Source organism: Eschrichtius robustus, chromosome 8 (assembly GCF_028021215.1).
Source record: "Eschrichtius robustus isolate mEscRob2 chromosome 8, mEscRob2.pri, whole genome shotgun sequence".
Classification (NCBI taxonomy): domain Eukaryota; kingdom Metazoa; phylum Chordata; class Mammalia; order Artiodactyla; family Eschrichtiidae; genus Eschrichtius; species Eschrichtius robustus.
Genome location: NC_090831.1, coordinates 21,291,381 through 21,305,888, shown reverse-complemented (window position 1 = coordinate 21,305,888; position 14,508 = coordinate 21,291,381). Strand labels below are relative to the sequence as shown.

At 38.6% G+C, this 14,508-nt stretch overlaps 1 protein-coding gene across 1 annotated transcript in view; it reads right to left on the bottom strand.

Moving 5' to 3' along the window:
• CCDC146 (coiled-coil domain containing 146) overlaps window positions 1–14,508 on the bottom strand; it is a 109,029-nt gene that overhangs the window by 22,335 nt on the left and 72,186 nt on the right. Inside the window, exons 5-8 of the mRNA XM_068549969.1 lie at window positions 13,473–13,649; window positions 11,342–11,415; window positions 10,184–10,411; window positions 9,349–9,535 (exon numbers count right to left, since the gene is read on the bottom strand). Coding sequence (XP_068406070.1) covers window positions 9,349–9,535; window positions 10,184–10,411; window positions 11,342–11,415; window positions 13,473–13,649 — 666 coding nt within the window. The remainder of the gene's footprint in view (window positions 1–9,348; window positions 9,536–10,183; window positions 10,412–11,341; window positions 11,416–13,472; window positions 13,650–14,508) is intronic.

Genomic DNA, 14,508 nt, shown 5'->3' with positions numbered 1-14,508 from the left:
TGAACAGGGATGTAAAGAAAGCTTAATCCTCATCTTTTATAGTGAGAAGTAAAAATAATCAGGTCTAAAACTGAAAAATCAAGGAGTAGCATTATTAGTATATTACTTAGACTATGAAGATATATCACAAGAATCAGCTAAAGGAAGACAACTTGATTAAGACTAGGAAATATATGGTGTATGTGCTGTCATCTACCTTTCTATACCTGAGGCAGACATCACTAATCAACCGCAGAGCTGATAAGACAGTGCTGAGTCTCAGAATCCTTTGCAACATGGTCACTACAAGGAGCTACCGCCAGCTGAATAGAACTGGCACTTGCCTTCCTTGGACCATATGATCTTTATGATCCCTCTCAGTTCTTTCATTCTATGATTATGTAAAATAAAGAACATTGAATGTCTTGGTCAGGTGACACATGAAAGTATCATTTAAAAATATTAATTTAGTAGCAAAATGGAGGATAGATTGGACATGAGAGGAACAGAACCTAGGGAGAACAGCTGATGGGCAGTGGCAGTCATTCAGATGAGGATACTAAGAGGCATTTCTGAGGGTTATCAATAGGGCCTGAAGGTGCCATCCTCTCCATTGGAATGAAATAGCCATATTCAAAGTCTTATCCTGATTATAAAATTTTCTTGAGCCTTTGGAAAAGTTTATATGTAAACAGGAAGGAAAGCAACATTTATTTCTTGGTATCATATTCTTGGTTCCACACACCTTCACATTTGTAATCACTTTTATTCCTTGCAATAATCCCAGTTCAAAGGTTAGAAATGCCTAACATCAGAAGCTGTTCAATGGATCTAGGATTTAAACCTGACTCTGCCTGACTCGAAGCTGATGCTCTCCTCCGTATGGTTCTGTTGTCTCAATTGTCTTTAACACTGGAAGGGGGTCATTAAGAGAGAGATGCAGAGTCACTTCTAAATCAGAGGAGAGAAAAATGGAACTTCTAGAAAACTACAAATAAAGGAAAAGTGCTGTTGGGAAAGGCAGTCTCCCGCATGCAGTCTTTCCACCCCCACTTGGCCACATAAGAGTGGGCTTTGGGCCTAGAACACTTCCTTACAAAGCGATAGAGAGTCCACACAGCCTGTGCTGGGTTTATCACCTTGTGTGGGAATATCTTTCCCTGTTTCAGGCACATTGAGAACTCCTTTGTTCTGCTTAAGCCTGGGTGTCAATGGCCCTCAGGCACACCCCAGTTTTCAGTATTTCAGACTCCACAAGGCGGGGGGTGGTGATCAATGTTCCTTCCGCTGCAGTAAGACAGTTGTGAGCATAGGCCAATCACCCTGAGCTGGCTGTCAGGAGAGACTGCTGGCCATGGGGGACCAATGTCCACTACTGAAGCTGATCTTCCTCTGTCTCTTCTTTATGTAGGTAAAGTGTTGTTCCGTCCAGTGCTTGACTATTGTGTTTTCCTTGGTGACTCCAATACCAAGATGCAACAGGCCTCCTCCCCAGGACTGGTGAGTGGTGCATGGCATTCTGCTCCCTTGGGATTGATGACATGCATGTTATACTGCTTGACATGTACGTACAGAAAGTGACATATTTACTTGGTTAGAGGATTTTGTTGTTGTCGTCACAATCTTGGGCATGGTTTTGTGTTTAGAAAGAGAATAACCTTGCAGAGTCATACTATTCCAACCCTTAAAACATGACGGTGAATGTCAGAGCAAAACCTCTAGTCACTGAGGGGACTGTATTAAAGTGTAGATATGGGGTTTTATTTCTCTTCAGTGCCAAATGGAAGTCAGTAGGAGCCACGATTAAATGCAGAGGTGTACTGTAATGTGTAGTATGATTTCCTGAGAGTGTGACGTCTTTGATTAAGAAATCCTCCATATTCCAATTTGTCATCGTTTTGCCTAACCCCAACAAAATCTCTCTCCCTATGGCAGGCCCATATTCTCTTTTTTTTTTTTTTAAAGCCCAATAAAAATCATATATATTTCTTGGTACTGCATGACCAACTGTATTTCAACATACAGAAACAAACAGAGCCCACTCTACTTTAGTAATATAGATGATAGGGCACTTAAGGCTTCTCTTGATTAAAAGCCAAGAATCTTATTTGCATTTCTTTGAAGGAAAAAACCGTAATAAGGACAAACTATTGGCAAAGTGATGGACCAAACAGAGAGGAAATTATAATTACAGACTTCAGAGTTCAGTTTAGGATGTATATGTGTGTTGCTTTTATTTTATTTTATTTTACACTTTTCACACATCTCATTTATTTATTTTGGATATATTTCATTTTTTTATTGACGTATAGTTGATTTACAATGTTGTGTTAATTGCTGTACAGTAAAGTCGTTCAGTTATACATATATATACATTCTTTTTTTTAATATTCTTTTCCACTATGGTTTATCACAGGGTATTGAATATAGTTCCCTGTGCTATACAGTAGGACCTTGTTGTTTATCCATTCTATATATAATGGTTTGCATCTGCTAATCCCAAATTCCCAGTCCATCCCTCCTCCACCCTGTCTCTCTCGTCAACCACAGATCTGTTCTCTATGTCTGTGAGTCTGTTTTGTAGATAAATTCATTTGTGTCATTATTTTAGATTCCACATATAAGTGATACCATATGGTGCTTGCCTTTCTCTGTCTCACTTACTTCACTTAGTAGGATAATTTCCAGGTCCATCCATGTTGCTGCAAATGGCATTATTTCATTCTTTTTTATGGCCAAGTAGTATTCCTTTGTTTATATATACCACATCTTCTTTATCCATTCATCTGTAGATGGACATTTAGGTTGTTTCCATGTCTTGGCTATTGTGAATAGTGCTGCTATGAACATAGGGGTGCATGTATCTTTTTGAATTATAGTTTTGTCTGGATATATGTCCAGGAGTGGGATTGCTGGATCATATGGCAACTTTATTTTTAGTTTCTTGAGGAACCTCCATACTGTTTTCCATAGTGGCTGCACCAACTTACATTCTCACCAACAGTGTAGGAGGGTTCCCTTTTTCCATACCTTCTCCAGCATTTCTTATTTGTAGACTTTTTAATGATGGCCATTCTGACCAGTGTGAGGTGGTACCTCATTGTAGTTTTGATTTGTATTTCTCTAATAATTAGCAATGTTGAGGATCTTTTCATGTGCCTGTTGCCCATCTGTATGTATTCTTTACAGAAATGTCTATTTAGTTCTTCTGCCTATTTTTGGATTGGGTTGTTTGTTTTGTTGTTGTTGTTGAGTTGTATGAGCTGTTTGTATATTTTGGAAATTAATCCCTTGTTGGTCACATCATTTGCAAATATTTTCTCCCCTTTCGTAGGTTGTCTTTTTGTTTTGTTTATGGTTTCCTTTGCTGTGCAAAACCTTGGAAGTTAGATTAGGTCCCATATTTTTTATTTTTGCTTTTATTTCTATTGCTTTGGGAGACTGTGTATGTTACCTCTTAAGTGAGAGTTTGAGGAGTAGAGATTATTTATCCATTTGGTGTGAGATCTATAGGCCCTTGTTGTGTTCCCTGAACAGTTAGAGTTACCCCAAGTAGTTCAGACTCTTAAACATATGCACTCACCCTTGTTTCTTTATACTCCTTGAAAAATTGCCTCTTCTAGTCATTGGTCATTCTTTTTTCTTCCTTCTGATTTTTATTTTACCTGAATACACTTTCCAGTCTACATTCATTGACCAAAAACATAATCTTGCAATGAACATTTTTTTTTGTCATTTAAACCATTATCTTCAACTCTCTTTTTCTTTTTTGAAGTAGGCACTAGGCCACTATTTAGTTTTATTTTATGAACACTCAGACTTTCCAAAATGATGTACAAATCAGTTGCCTTGAGAGGAACACCAGACCCCTAGCTATTCTGAGCTGAGAAACCCGCACAAGGAGAGAGACCCTAGAGCATTCATCACAGCAGATTAAGTGACCAGAGCAAGTAAGGCTGGATTATTTCTTCCAAAATGACTTTGCTTTTCAGTTTGGTGTTTCAGTTTGGTGTTCCTGGGAGCAGCAGAGTCCTGAACTCGGGATATGGTCGGTCATTTCTACTTTGCATTAAATACTTACTCCTGTGTGCTTTGTGTTGGGAGCAAATTAGCAAGATTCTCCTCTCAATCCAGAATTGAGTTTAGACACTGAGCACTACTGCCTACTCCCCACAACCTCATGTTTCTTACCGTAGAGGTGGGCCTTTTGCCAATGGATGGAGGCCCCTGGCCGGTGAGGTATACTCTACTCTGCTTGGAACTTACTGGGCAATGAGCGCCACTGAGGCGAGCCTTCGAGTGAAGGCAGAAAACAGGGTTCAAAAGGTCTCCTTGTTTCTAACTGTAGCTTCTCAAATAAGCTGCAGTTATTTCCACATCCCCAGCGGCTGTGTCACATGTAGTTAGCACTACTGTTGTTACTAAGAGGTATCATGTCCACTTGCTGTCTGCCTGGGAAGGTGTTAAAGGTTGTATATTCATTATCAAATTTTTTTTCAGTTTTAATATTTTTTTAATTGAAGTATAGTTGATTTACAATGTGTTAATTTCTGCTGTACAGCAAAGTGATTCAGTTATACATATATATATACACATTCTTTTTTTAATATTCTTTTCCATTATGGTTTATCATAGGATATTGAATATAGTTCTCTGTGCTATACAGTAGGACATTGTTGTTTCTAATTTCTTTATTTAAAAAATTTAACTATAGTTGATTTACAATATCATGTTAGTTTCAGGTGTACAGGTTCAGATTCTTTTCCATAATAGGTTATTTCAAGATATTGAATATAGTTACCTGTGCTATACAGTAAATCCTTGTTGTTTACCTATTTTATATATGTGGGTACTTATCTGTTAATCCCATACTCCTAATTTATCCCTCCCCCTCCCCTTTCCCCTTTGGTAACCATAATTTTTTTCCTATGTCTGTGGGTCTATTTCTCTTTTGTAAATAAGTTCATTTGTATCATTTTTTTAGATTCCACATATAAGTGATATCATATGATATTTGTCTTTCTGTGTCTGATTTACTTCACTTAGTATGATAATCTCTAGGTCCATCCATGTTGCTGCAAATGGCATGATTTCATTTTTTTTATAGCTAATATTCTATTCTGTGTGTGTGTGTATGTGCATATATATATATATATATAACATCTTCTTTATCCATTCATCTGTTGATTGGACACTTAGGTTGCTTCCATGTGTTGGTTATTGCAAAAGTGCTGCTATGAACATTGGGGTGGATGTATCTTTTCAAATTAGAGTTTTCGTCTTTTCTGGATATATGCCCAGGAGTGGGATTGCTGGATCATATGGTAGCTCTATTTTTAGTTTTTTAAGGAACCTCCACACTGTTGTCCATAATGCTTGTACCAAATTACATTCCCACCAACAGTGTAGGAGGGTTCCCTTTTCTCCACACCTTCTCCAGCATTTATTATTTGTAGACTTTTTGATGATAGCCATTCTGACTGGTGTGAGGTGATACTTCATTATAGTTCTGATTTGCATTTCTCTAATAATTAGCAATGTTGAGCATCTTTTCATGTGCCTGAGGGCCACCTGTATGTCTTCTTTAGAGAAATGTCTGTTTAGGTCTCTGCCCATTTTTAATTGGGTTGTTTGTTTTCTTTTTCTTTTTTTTTATATTGAGCTGTATGAACTGTTTGTATATTTTGGGAATTAATCCCTGTCGGTTGCATTATTTGCAAATATTTTCTCCCAGTCCATTGGTTGTCTTTTCGTTTTGTTTATGCTTTCCTTTGCTGTGCAAAAGCTTATATGTTTGATTAGATTCCCTTTGTTTATTTTTGCTTTTATTTCTATTGCCTTGGGAGACTGACCTAAGAGAATTTATGTTAGAGAATGTTTTGCCTATGTTTTCTTCTAGAATTTTTAGGGTTTCATGTCTTACATTTAAGTCTTTAAGTCATTTTGAGTTTATTTTTGTGTATGGTGTCGGGCAGTGTTCTAATATCATTGATTTACATGAGGCTGTCCAGCTTTCCCAACACCACTTGCTGAAGAGACTGTTTTTTCTCCATTGTATATTATTGCCTCCTTTGCTGAAGATTAACTGACTGAAGATGTGTGGGTTTATTTCTGTGCTCTCTATTCTGTTCCATTGATCTATATGTCTGCTTTTGTGCCAGTACCATGCTGTTTTGATTACTGTAGCTTTGTAGTATTGTCTAAAGTCTGGGAGGGTTATGCCTCCAGCTTTGTTATTTCTTGGGAGGCCCATCTTCTACCTGCCCATGCCTAGACTTGGCAAATGCTTCAGGGAGGAAAAAGCCTACCTGTCTCTGTTCACCTAGGAAGCATTTATGCTGTTTTAGAATTTACTTCCCACAATTCTCATATGTCTTTTTAAAATATCTGATTTTTAGTTTATCCATTTTTTCTGGCTACTATGACAGGAACCATGGTCTACTGCAATATTTCATATCTTAACTGGAAGTATAAATGGCAGAATTACATTTAATATTATGTTTATGTGCCCCTTCTATTTTATTTAATTGAGATTTTCTGGTAGAGACCAACTTAATTCTGTTTAGGGTGTGTCATATTTTAGAACCAATATTGTGACTTTTATCAGCATATAACTGCTTTTGAGATCACTAATAGGTATTTCTCTAAGTGACAAATTATCTTACTGCTTCTATTTATCTTTCTCTTTACTTTTAAGGGGAATGTTTTGTTGAGTCAGCATTAGCAAATATTTAACAGACTGACTTTACTTAGTACTGGAATCACCACAATAGATTACTAAAGGCAATGATAATTTTTTTCCTATTATTGTTTAAAGAAATCTTACTTATGGTTATTTGGTCAATAAACAGGGATTGTATTATCAATAAAAACAACATTTGCTGCTCTTAAGAGCCTCCTACTCATCACATCTAGGATTCCACCAGGTCTTAGAAGAAATGTTTTAGTGGCTAATCACTGTAAATCTCACCGTGATTGAGGTGGAGTACCAGAAGGTCTGTGTTTACCCAAAGTTCCAACTTAACATCCTAATGTGAAAGGCTTTGGGCTAAGATGGAATAGCTTGTAGTAAGCCAATACTTCAAGTAAGAATAACTTGAAAAGTTGGATTTAAAAAATATATGTGAACGTATGAGAGTTGCAAAGGTAAATAGAATTGAAGTCTTCAAAGGTTCTAGCATTATCCAGGAAGTAGTAAAAGAATTTTTATTGGACTCTAATTAGTTAAGGATGAATGGTATAATCTTTAGGATAACCACTCAAGGGATGGAAAGAGAATGCAAAACTAATGCATATCAAAAATGGGGAAAATAGAACAATAGAAAATAGAAATTGAACAATTCATCTTTTTGATTAACCCGAAAGAAGAAAAGATAGGAGAGAAAATGAGACATACAATAGATGGGACAAAGAAAAAGCAATAGTAATACGGTAGACATAAGCCCAAGTGTATCCATAATTACATTAAATGTTTTTGGACTAAATACAAGAACTGAAAGGCATAAGTTTTCAGACTAGATATTAAAAAGTATGTCCTGAGTATGAAAGACACACCTAGATGAGGACACAGAGAGAATGAAAGTAAATGGATGGATAAGGAAATAACCATGCAAAATCTAACAACAACAACAAAAAAGCTAGTGTAATGGTTGATTGTACTAATATCAGACAATGTAAACTTTTATGGAAGAAAGCATTTCTATAGTTTAAAATATTTCACTGTCATAAAAGAATCAATCTACATGCAGGAATTTTAATAAAACTATTAAAAGTAGATGAGAAATATAAATACTGTTGTTTTATTTAATAATAACAAATAACTGTTCTATTTGTTTTGCAAAATTGTGAAAAGCACATTTTGCCCCATTGAGATAGAAAAAAATGTCCATGAGTGCCATCTGACAGCAAGACCAAGACCTAGTCATTTAGAACACTCATAACTCTGACCAATTATTTTCACACTTTGCTAAATCTTGGTCTTTCAATCAGGATAGGCTAGGTTATGCTAAAGAAACAAGCCAAACTATCGTGGCTCAAAAGCATGAAAGCTTATTTCTTGCTCTGACAAAGCCTGTGGCCAGTCAAGGTGATTCTCCACGACCACAGTTGGCTCAGCATTCCTGGATGCTTCCATTTACAGCACTTCCATGTCATCATGTACTTCCACAATGGCCACGGGATGGGGGAAAGAGCTAGAGGGTTTCACACTGCTCCAGGATGGAAGGAACATGTGTCATTTTTGCCCACAATCCATTGGCCAGAACCAATCATATGACCCTGCTCAGTGGCAGAGGGTACAAGGAAGTATAGACCTTCCATATTCCCAGAAGGAGAAGAGCATTAGGCTTATAGGTTAGAATCAGAAGTGTCTACCATAGCTGGAAACTCCTGTTTAAATTTCCAAGGTCATGAACCTCCATAAGGTCAGGGACCATGACAATCCTGAAGAAAACAGGTGTGATTTCTGTACCCCCAGCTGCTTCATCTCAGAGATTGATCTCATTTTCACCAAAGGAAGCACTGGCTAAGGCCTGGGCACAGGGATGCAGCCCTCTCAACAATCCACTGCCTTTTAGCACTGCTCAGTTGATTAGCACAGGGGGTGCCACATGAGAGAGGAGGGAATCAGAGGCAACAGGACCAAAACCCCTCCATTTGGGAGCGCAGAGGTAGTAAGAAAGTAACAGCTATACTGAGCATTCTCTGGTTGTAGTACACCTCTGATACTGCACAAAATTATCCAGGTAGCCAGACATTGGGTTCTGATGGCCCTTGACTAATTGGAGGTACAGGCTGACTGTCCATCTATATTTACATGATCTGATCTTGTTTCTGACTATTGTAGTCTACAGTGACACCATTCTGGATCTGACTCTTTCAACTCCTTCAAACATAGTGGTCCACTTGATCCTACCCAGTAATGAACCCATTAGCTCTTCCAGAGTCGGATGGCCAAACTGCTGCCCCTGGCCAGGCTGACGCTTGATCCCAATAAGACATTTCTCTAATCTTGGACTAACAAAGAGATTGAAACATACTATAAGACAGAGCCTCTCTAAGAGGTTTGATCCATTTTAAAGTTATCTTTTCTCTGTTCTTTTCCTTTCCCTCTTTCTCTATTGACAGCAAAAACAAATTCTTGAAATATTTTTGCTTAAAAAAGACAGCACTGCGGAATTCCCTGGTGGTCCAGTGGTTAGGACTCCATGCTCTCACTGCCAAGGGCTTGAGTTCAGTCTCTGGCTGGGGAACTAAGATCCCACAAGTCGCACCAGTGCGGCCCAAAGAAAAAAAAAAAAACAACCAAACAAAAAAAACCAAAAAGACGTCGCAGAGCTTACAAACCCGAGAGTAGTGTTTAGCACCCACCTCTAACAGAAGCCTTTGATGCAGTGCTTGAGTTTGAGTGAGTGCATCCCAGGACACTTTCAAGAGTAGCTCCATTTTTTTTAGATTTCGAAAATCTCGCTCTTTCTCTCTCTGCTTACGAGAAAGTTCATCATGGTAGTTTTGCTTGTCAGTGAGACAGTTTCGTAAATTGAGATCCAAGATCCCTCTATTCCAGGTAAAAAGAGAATATGAAAGTGATTTGTCATCAACTGCCCTTCATGTTTTTCAAGACAGCGTGCTCAGCAGGAACATACAGAACTATTTTCATGCTAGAATCAAATTGTAAGTAATGCCCAAAGCAATTCTGTTTGCAAGTTCTTGTCAGAGTCACAGCCACTAAAAAAACCCAAACAGAAGAGCAAATTGGCAGAGGCAGAAGTTCCTAGTCTCCCTGAAATTTTGCTTAAAAATGGAAATTAACACTATGCCAGAGACTCAACACCACAAAATTGCTCCCATTAGGAAAAAATCATGATTACCTCAGAATACAATAATTTTCAGGGAAAAAAATCCCTCAATTATAGTGCACTCCAGTGATATAATTTCCCAGAGGCACGTTTTAGAAACTGAAAAAAACGCGATAGATTGTGTCCTTAAGTTTTGGGCACAGGAAATTGAGGGCAGTGAAGAATAAAGGATGGAGAAATACTTTGAAATGCTTTATTTAATAATATATTTTTATTAATGGTAAAAATGATGTAAAATTCTATAAAAGTGTTTATTGAATCAATATAAATGTTTGAGATTATGTTTTGAATCCTCAAATATAAATTGAAGAAAATTTAGATGACAGAAACACATTAATATAACTAACCTTTCAGTTAGTGAAGTTGCTTCATTCTCTCTGGTTAATTCCAACTGCTTGACCAACTGGTTATACTCTCGTTCTTTAATTTCAAGCAAGGCTCGTTTGCCTTCAACTTCCTTTATTATGTCCTCCTTTTCTTCCATTACAGCATTAATTTTGGTTTCAACTTTCTTTAGGGAGTCGTTTAGCTCTTTGAGTTCATATTCCACGACAAGTTTTTTCTTTTCCATTTCTCTGTGAGGGATACATACATACACATATACATATGTACACAACACACACATGAGTTTGCCTTATTTTGAGCCCAGGCTGTGTACCTATTTTTACTTTCTGACCAGGCAACAGAAGGGCTAGTCATAAATTCAGTAATCTCAGAAGTGGGGTGAAGACCACAGATGAGTGGGACCGAGGGGGTATCTCCACGGAGTGCCACTGAGGGCAGGAATTTGTCCAGCCTCCCCACTTTCTCCCCAGATCCCTGCTGCTACCGCCTCCTGGGATTCTACCCTCATCCTGACCAGCCTCCCTGAATTGACGTAAATTTCTCAACTTTGGTGCTAGTCGGCTTCGCTTTTAGAAACATTACTAGTGTCTGCTTCTTTTTTTCTCTCGTCTTTTAAGATCAGTCACCAGAGCAATCATAGTACTTCTCCAGATTTTTGTATCTTCACTTATCTTTATCCTTTTCGGTTCCTCTAAACCTTGAGAATTCCTCAGTGACTTCTGCCTCCAAATCTACTCTGAATGCTTGGGGGTCTTACACACGTGAATAGCTGGCAAGTGAAGAGTTACTATCACTTGGGCTTTAGACATCTGGCTGGCCAACATATATCTAGACCATGAAATTCTACACAGTTCCAATAATTTATTCCATACACAGACCTGTTAAAGTCAGTTGGTGTTCTTCGTAGAGATATGATATAAAATTGGAAAGAGAATATTGTCCCAAAATTAAGACATAAATGCTAGGAATGACAGTAATGTGCTACACTACATTCTCCTGAAGAACTTGATATATACAACCTAGACAAGGCCAAGTGCAGATATTTCTAAAATTATAACAGTAATTTGATGTGTTCAGTGGTTAATATTCTTGTTTTCGCATGCACACATAACTTGGGGGAGCGTGGGCTGGGAGGGGTAAAAAATCAAATTAAGCCATACACTTTTTTGCGTGTTGTTTTTTCTATCTCTTTTCCAATCTGTACGGGAATGGATTGATGGTGGACCACTTCATCCTAGTAAAGAAATGGAACCATGTTAAATTATGTAGTCTTGGACCAGAAGCAGTCAAGCAAATTAAACAGGAAAGAGAAAAGAACTACAAGGTGTAGAATTCTTACTATCTGTCCTGTACTATGCAGTGTGCTTTAATTATTCCATTTAATATTCATAATGACCTTACAAGATGGTAATGGTTGTTACCATTTTAAAGAGGAGCTAACTGAGTGTAACGCATCCTCTGGGCGCTCTGCCTAGATTCCCTTTATGGAGGTACACCTGTCCCTCAGAGGTTGCAGAGGCTGCTGACAGCTCATGCTTGTTCTCTCCACAGGATTGCCGTGGCTGGCAGAGCTGCCTTGTCGGGGGATGGGGGGTGGAAGGAGGAGGGGAGCAGGCTGTGACCCCTCCTATGTGGAGATACAGCAGCCCATCCCTCTGCCTCAGGGTGGAACAACCTCTGTGGTGCAATTCATGGCATCAGGTTGAAAGGAGGGTTCTCCTGAAACCATATTTTGGCCCAGCTTCGGAACCCCACCTCTATCCTGTTTCACTCACTTCCCTATGGGATTCTCCTTAGAGCTCCTGCTCAGTGAATACTTGTCTTAATCTCTGCTTCTAGGGAACCCTGCCTAAGACCAAGGCTAAGTAAAGGTAAATAATTTTCCCAAACTCACACAGCTTGTAAATGGCCAGGCCAAGATCAGAAGCTAATTTTGTCTAACGCCACTTTGCACTGTGCTCTGTGGATTCGCGGAAGATTCACTTTTAACCTCAAGAATCTTATGTACATGGCAGGGGTTGTGGAAGAGCCCCTTCCTGCCTGAGGATCACACTGGACTTTGGGGTCTGGTGTAACACAGATGCTTGGGGGTTGAAGACATCCCTGCAGTGTGGTGCATTTCTCCCTGGGATCTTGCTCAGTCTTGAGGCAGATCTAAGTTTTGTGAGACTGAAACTTGTACAATTTGGGGAGCCCTTTTTTTTTTTTTAAGTATTATATATTTATTTATTTATAAATTTATTTATTTACTTATGGCTTCGTTGGGGTCTTCATTGCTGTGCACAGGCTTGCTCTAGTTGCGGCAAGCAGGGGCTACTCTTCGTTGAGGTGAGCGGGCTTCTCATCGCGGTGGCTTGTCTTTGTTGCGGAGCACGGGCTCCAGACACGAGGGCTCATTAGTTGTGTCACGCGGGCTCAGTAGTTATGGCACACGGGCTTAGTTGCTCTGTGGCATGTGGGATCTTCCCGGACCAGGGCTCGAACACGTGTTCCCTGCATTGGCAGGTGGATTCTTAACCACTGCGCCACCAGGGAAGTCCTGGGGAGCTCTTTTTAAGAAAAAGAATCAAAAGTTATAAATGATAATTAGGTTCAGGGCCTTGGTGGTGGTTGGTGCATGTGAAGCCTTAGTTTCATTGGGTTCCTTGTAAATCCACCTGTGCTCAGTGCCTGTGTTCCGGGTGGCAGCTGGGTACGTCTTGGCCGACTGCTCTGACTCTTAAGGAAAAGGAGGTCAAAGTGAATCATAACTGTCCTCTAAGCCAAGGTGTCTCAGATGTAGTTTTAAGACATAAGTCTAGGTTACTTCGATTGTTTTGAGACCTATTATACAAAGGTTTCAAAATAAAATGAATTTTAATTATCTCCTAAAACATAAATACAGGCCTTGCATCACTTTCACGGTGAGAGGGAAGTGAAGTGGAATCAAACAGACGAAGAAGGATGCAGTCATAACAGTATACAGAAGAGGTTAGAACATTTGGTTGCTCTTGAAGGAAGTGATTGTGTTTGTGACACTCATTTCCAATATTGAAAAATGCTTGGTGAGGTTTAGAGAGGCCTTTTCCCCAGGTCAGGACTCCAGTTTAGAGTGATGCTACCAAACACTCCAGAGTCTTTTGTGAATTCCCAGAGCCCAGGTTCAGTCTGATGGGATCAGTCACAATGCAGAACATTTCAGTTTGTGTGTTTCGGTCTTTGTCAAACCTTTGCAGTCAATCTTCATACCCATGCACCTTTATGTCCTTGCAGGCACAATGTTTAAATATTTATGAGCTGTGAGTAACATACCTTTAAGGTGACCTGATATTCGAACAATTCTTCTAGTTCCTTCTGCTCCTTTAGTAATTGCTTTTGCTTGGATGTCAGATCTTCCCGTAAATTTTTAATTTCTAATTTCTTCTGCATTACTTCCTTACGTAATTCTTCAGTGCTTTCTCTCAATATTCTCATCTTCTTCTCCATTTCCTTTAAAAGTCATGAAAATTATCAGATTATACAGAGTCTGAGCAAACATTTGTCTCCCTAAAAATCAAATAAGAAATAATTTTACTCACCATTTTGATTATATTTGTTTTGAGATTCATGAATGATTTCTTGCAAAGTTAAATGCAACTTATGATTTCTGACCTCTTCAATAAAGGCATGGCAATTACACTGCGTGTGTTAAACATTTTACATTGGATTTGAACTCATTTTTAAATTAATGCTCTTTTTTATCTTCCTACGTTTTAAATGTTTCCTTTTTCTGAGTTAATATTTATTTCATACCAGAAAGCATTAGTAAAAATTTCCAGCCTTTTTTCTAGTAGCTTTGTGATTTGGCAACACCAGATGCAAATAATCTTTGAATATCTGGTTTATGGTTACCCTGAGTCACACATGAGAATTAAAGATTAGGAAGTTCATATTTGGAATATCTTATCCTTGGCACTCCTTAATCCCCTGCTCTCTTATTAATACTACTTCTCTAACTCAGGCACATTATCCCCAAATGCCCTGTGCCCCAGACTCCTAACAGGTCTTTGTTTCCCATGACTGATTATCTGGGGAGTGTTTGACTTGTGAGAGAGAAGCCTTCTTATACTCAGAAAGTCCACACATTACTAATGACTAAGTGGAAGGATCCATTTAGCCTGCTCTGGCCTTTCTGCATATCACCCTCCTCCTCCTCCACTGTGGCTGCGAGAGGGTAAAATTGGTGATCCTATGGTCTGGAATTAAAATTCAAAATGCTTTTTCCCACAGAATCTGTGTTGAAAATGATGGTTAGGCATACCTCTGTACTAGTATATAATATATACATAATTATATTAATATATAATAT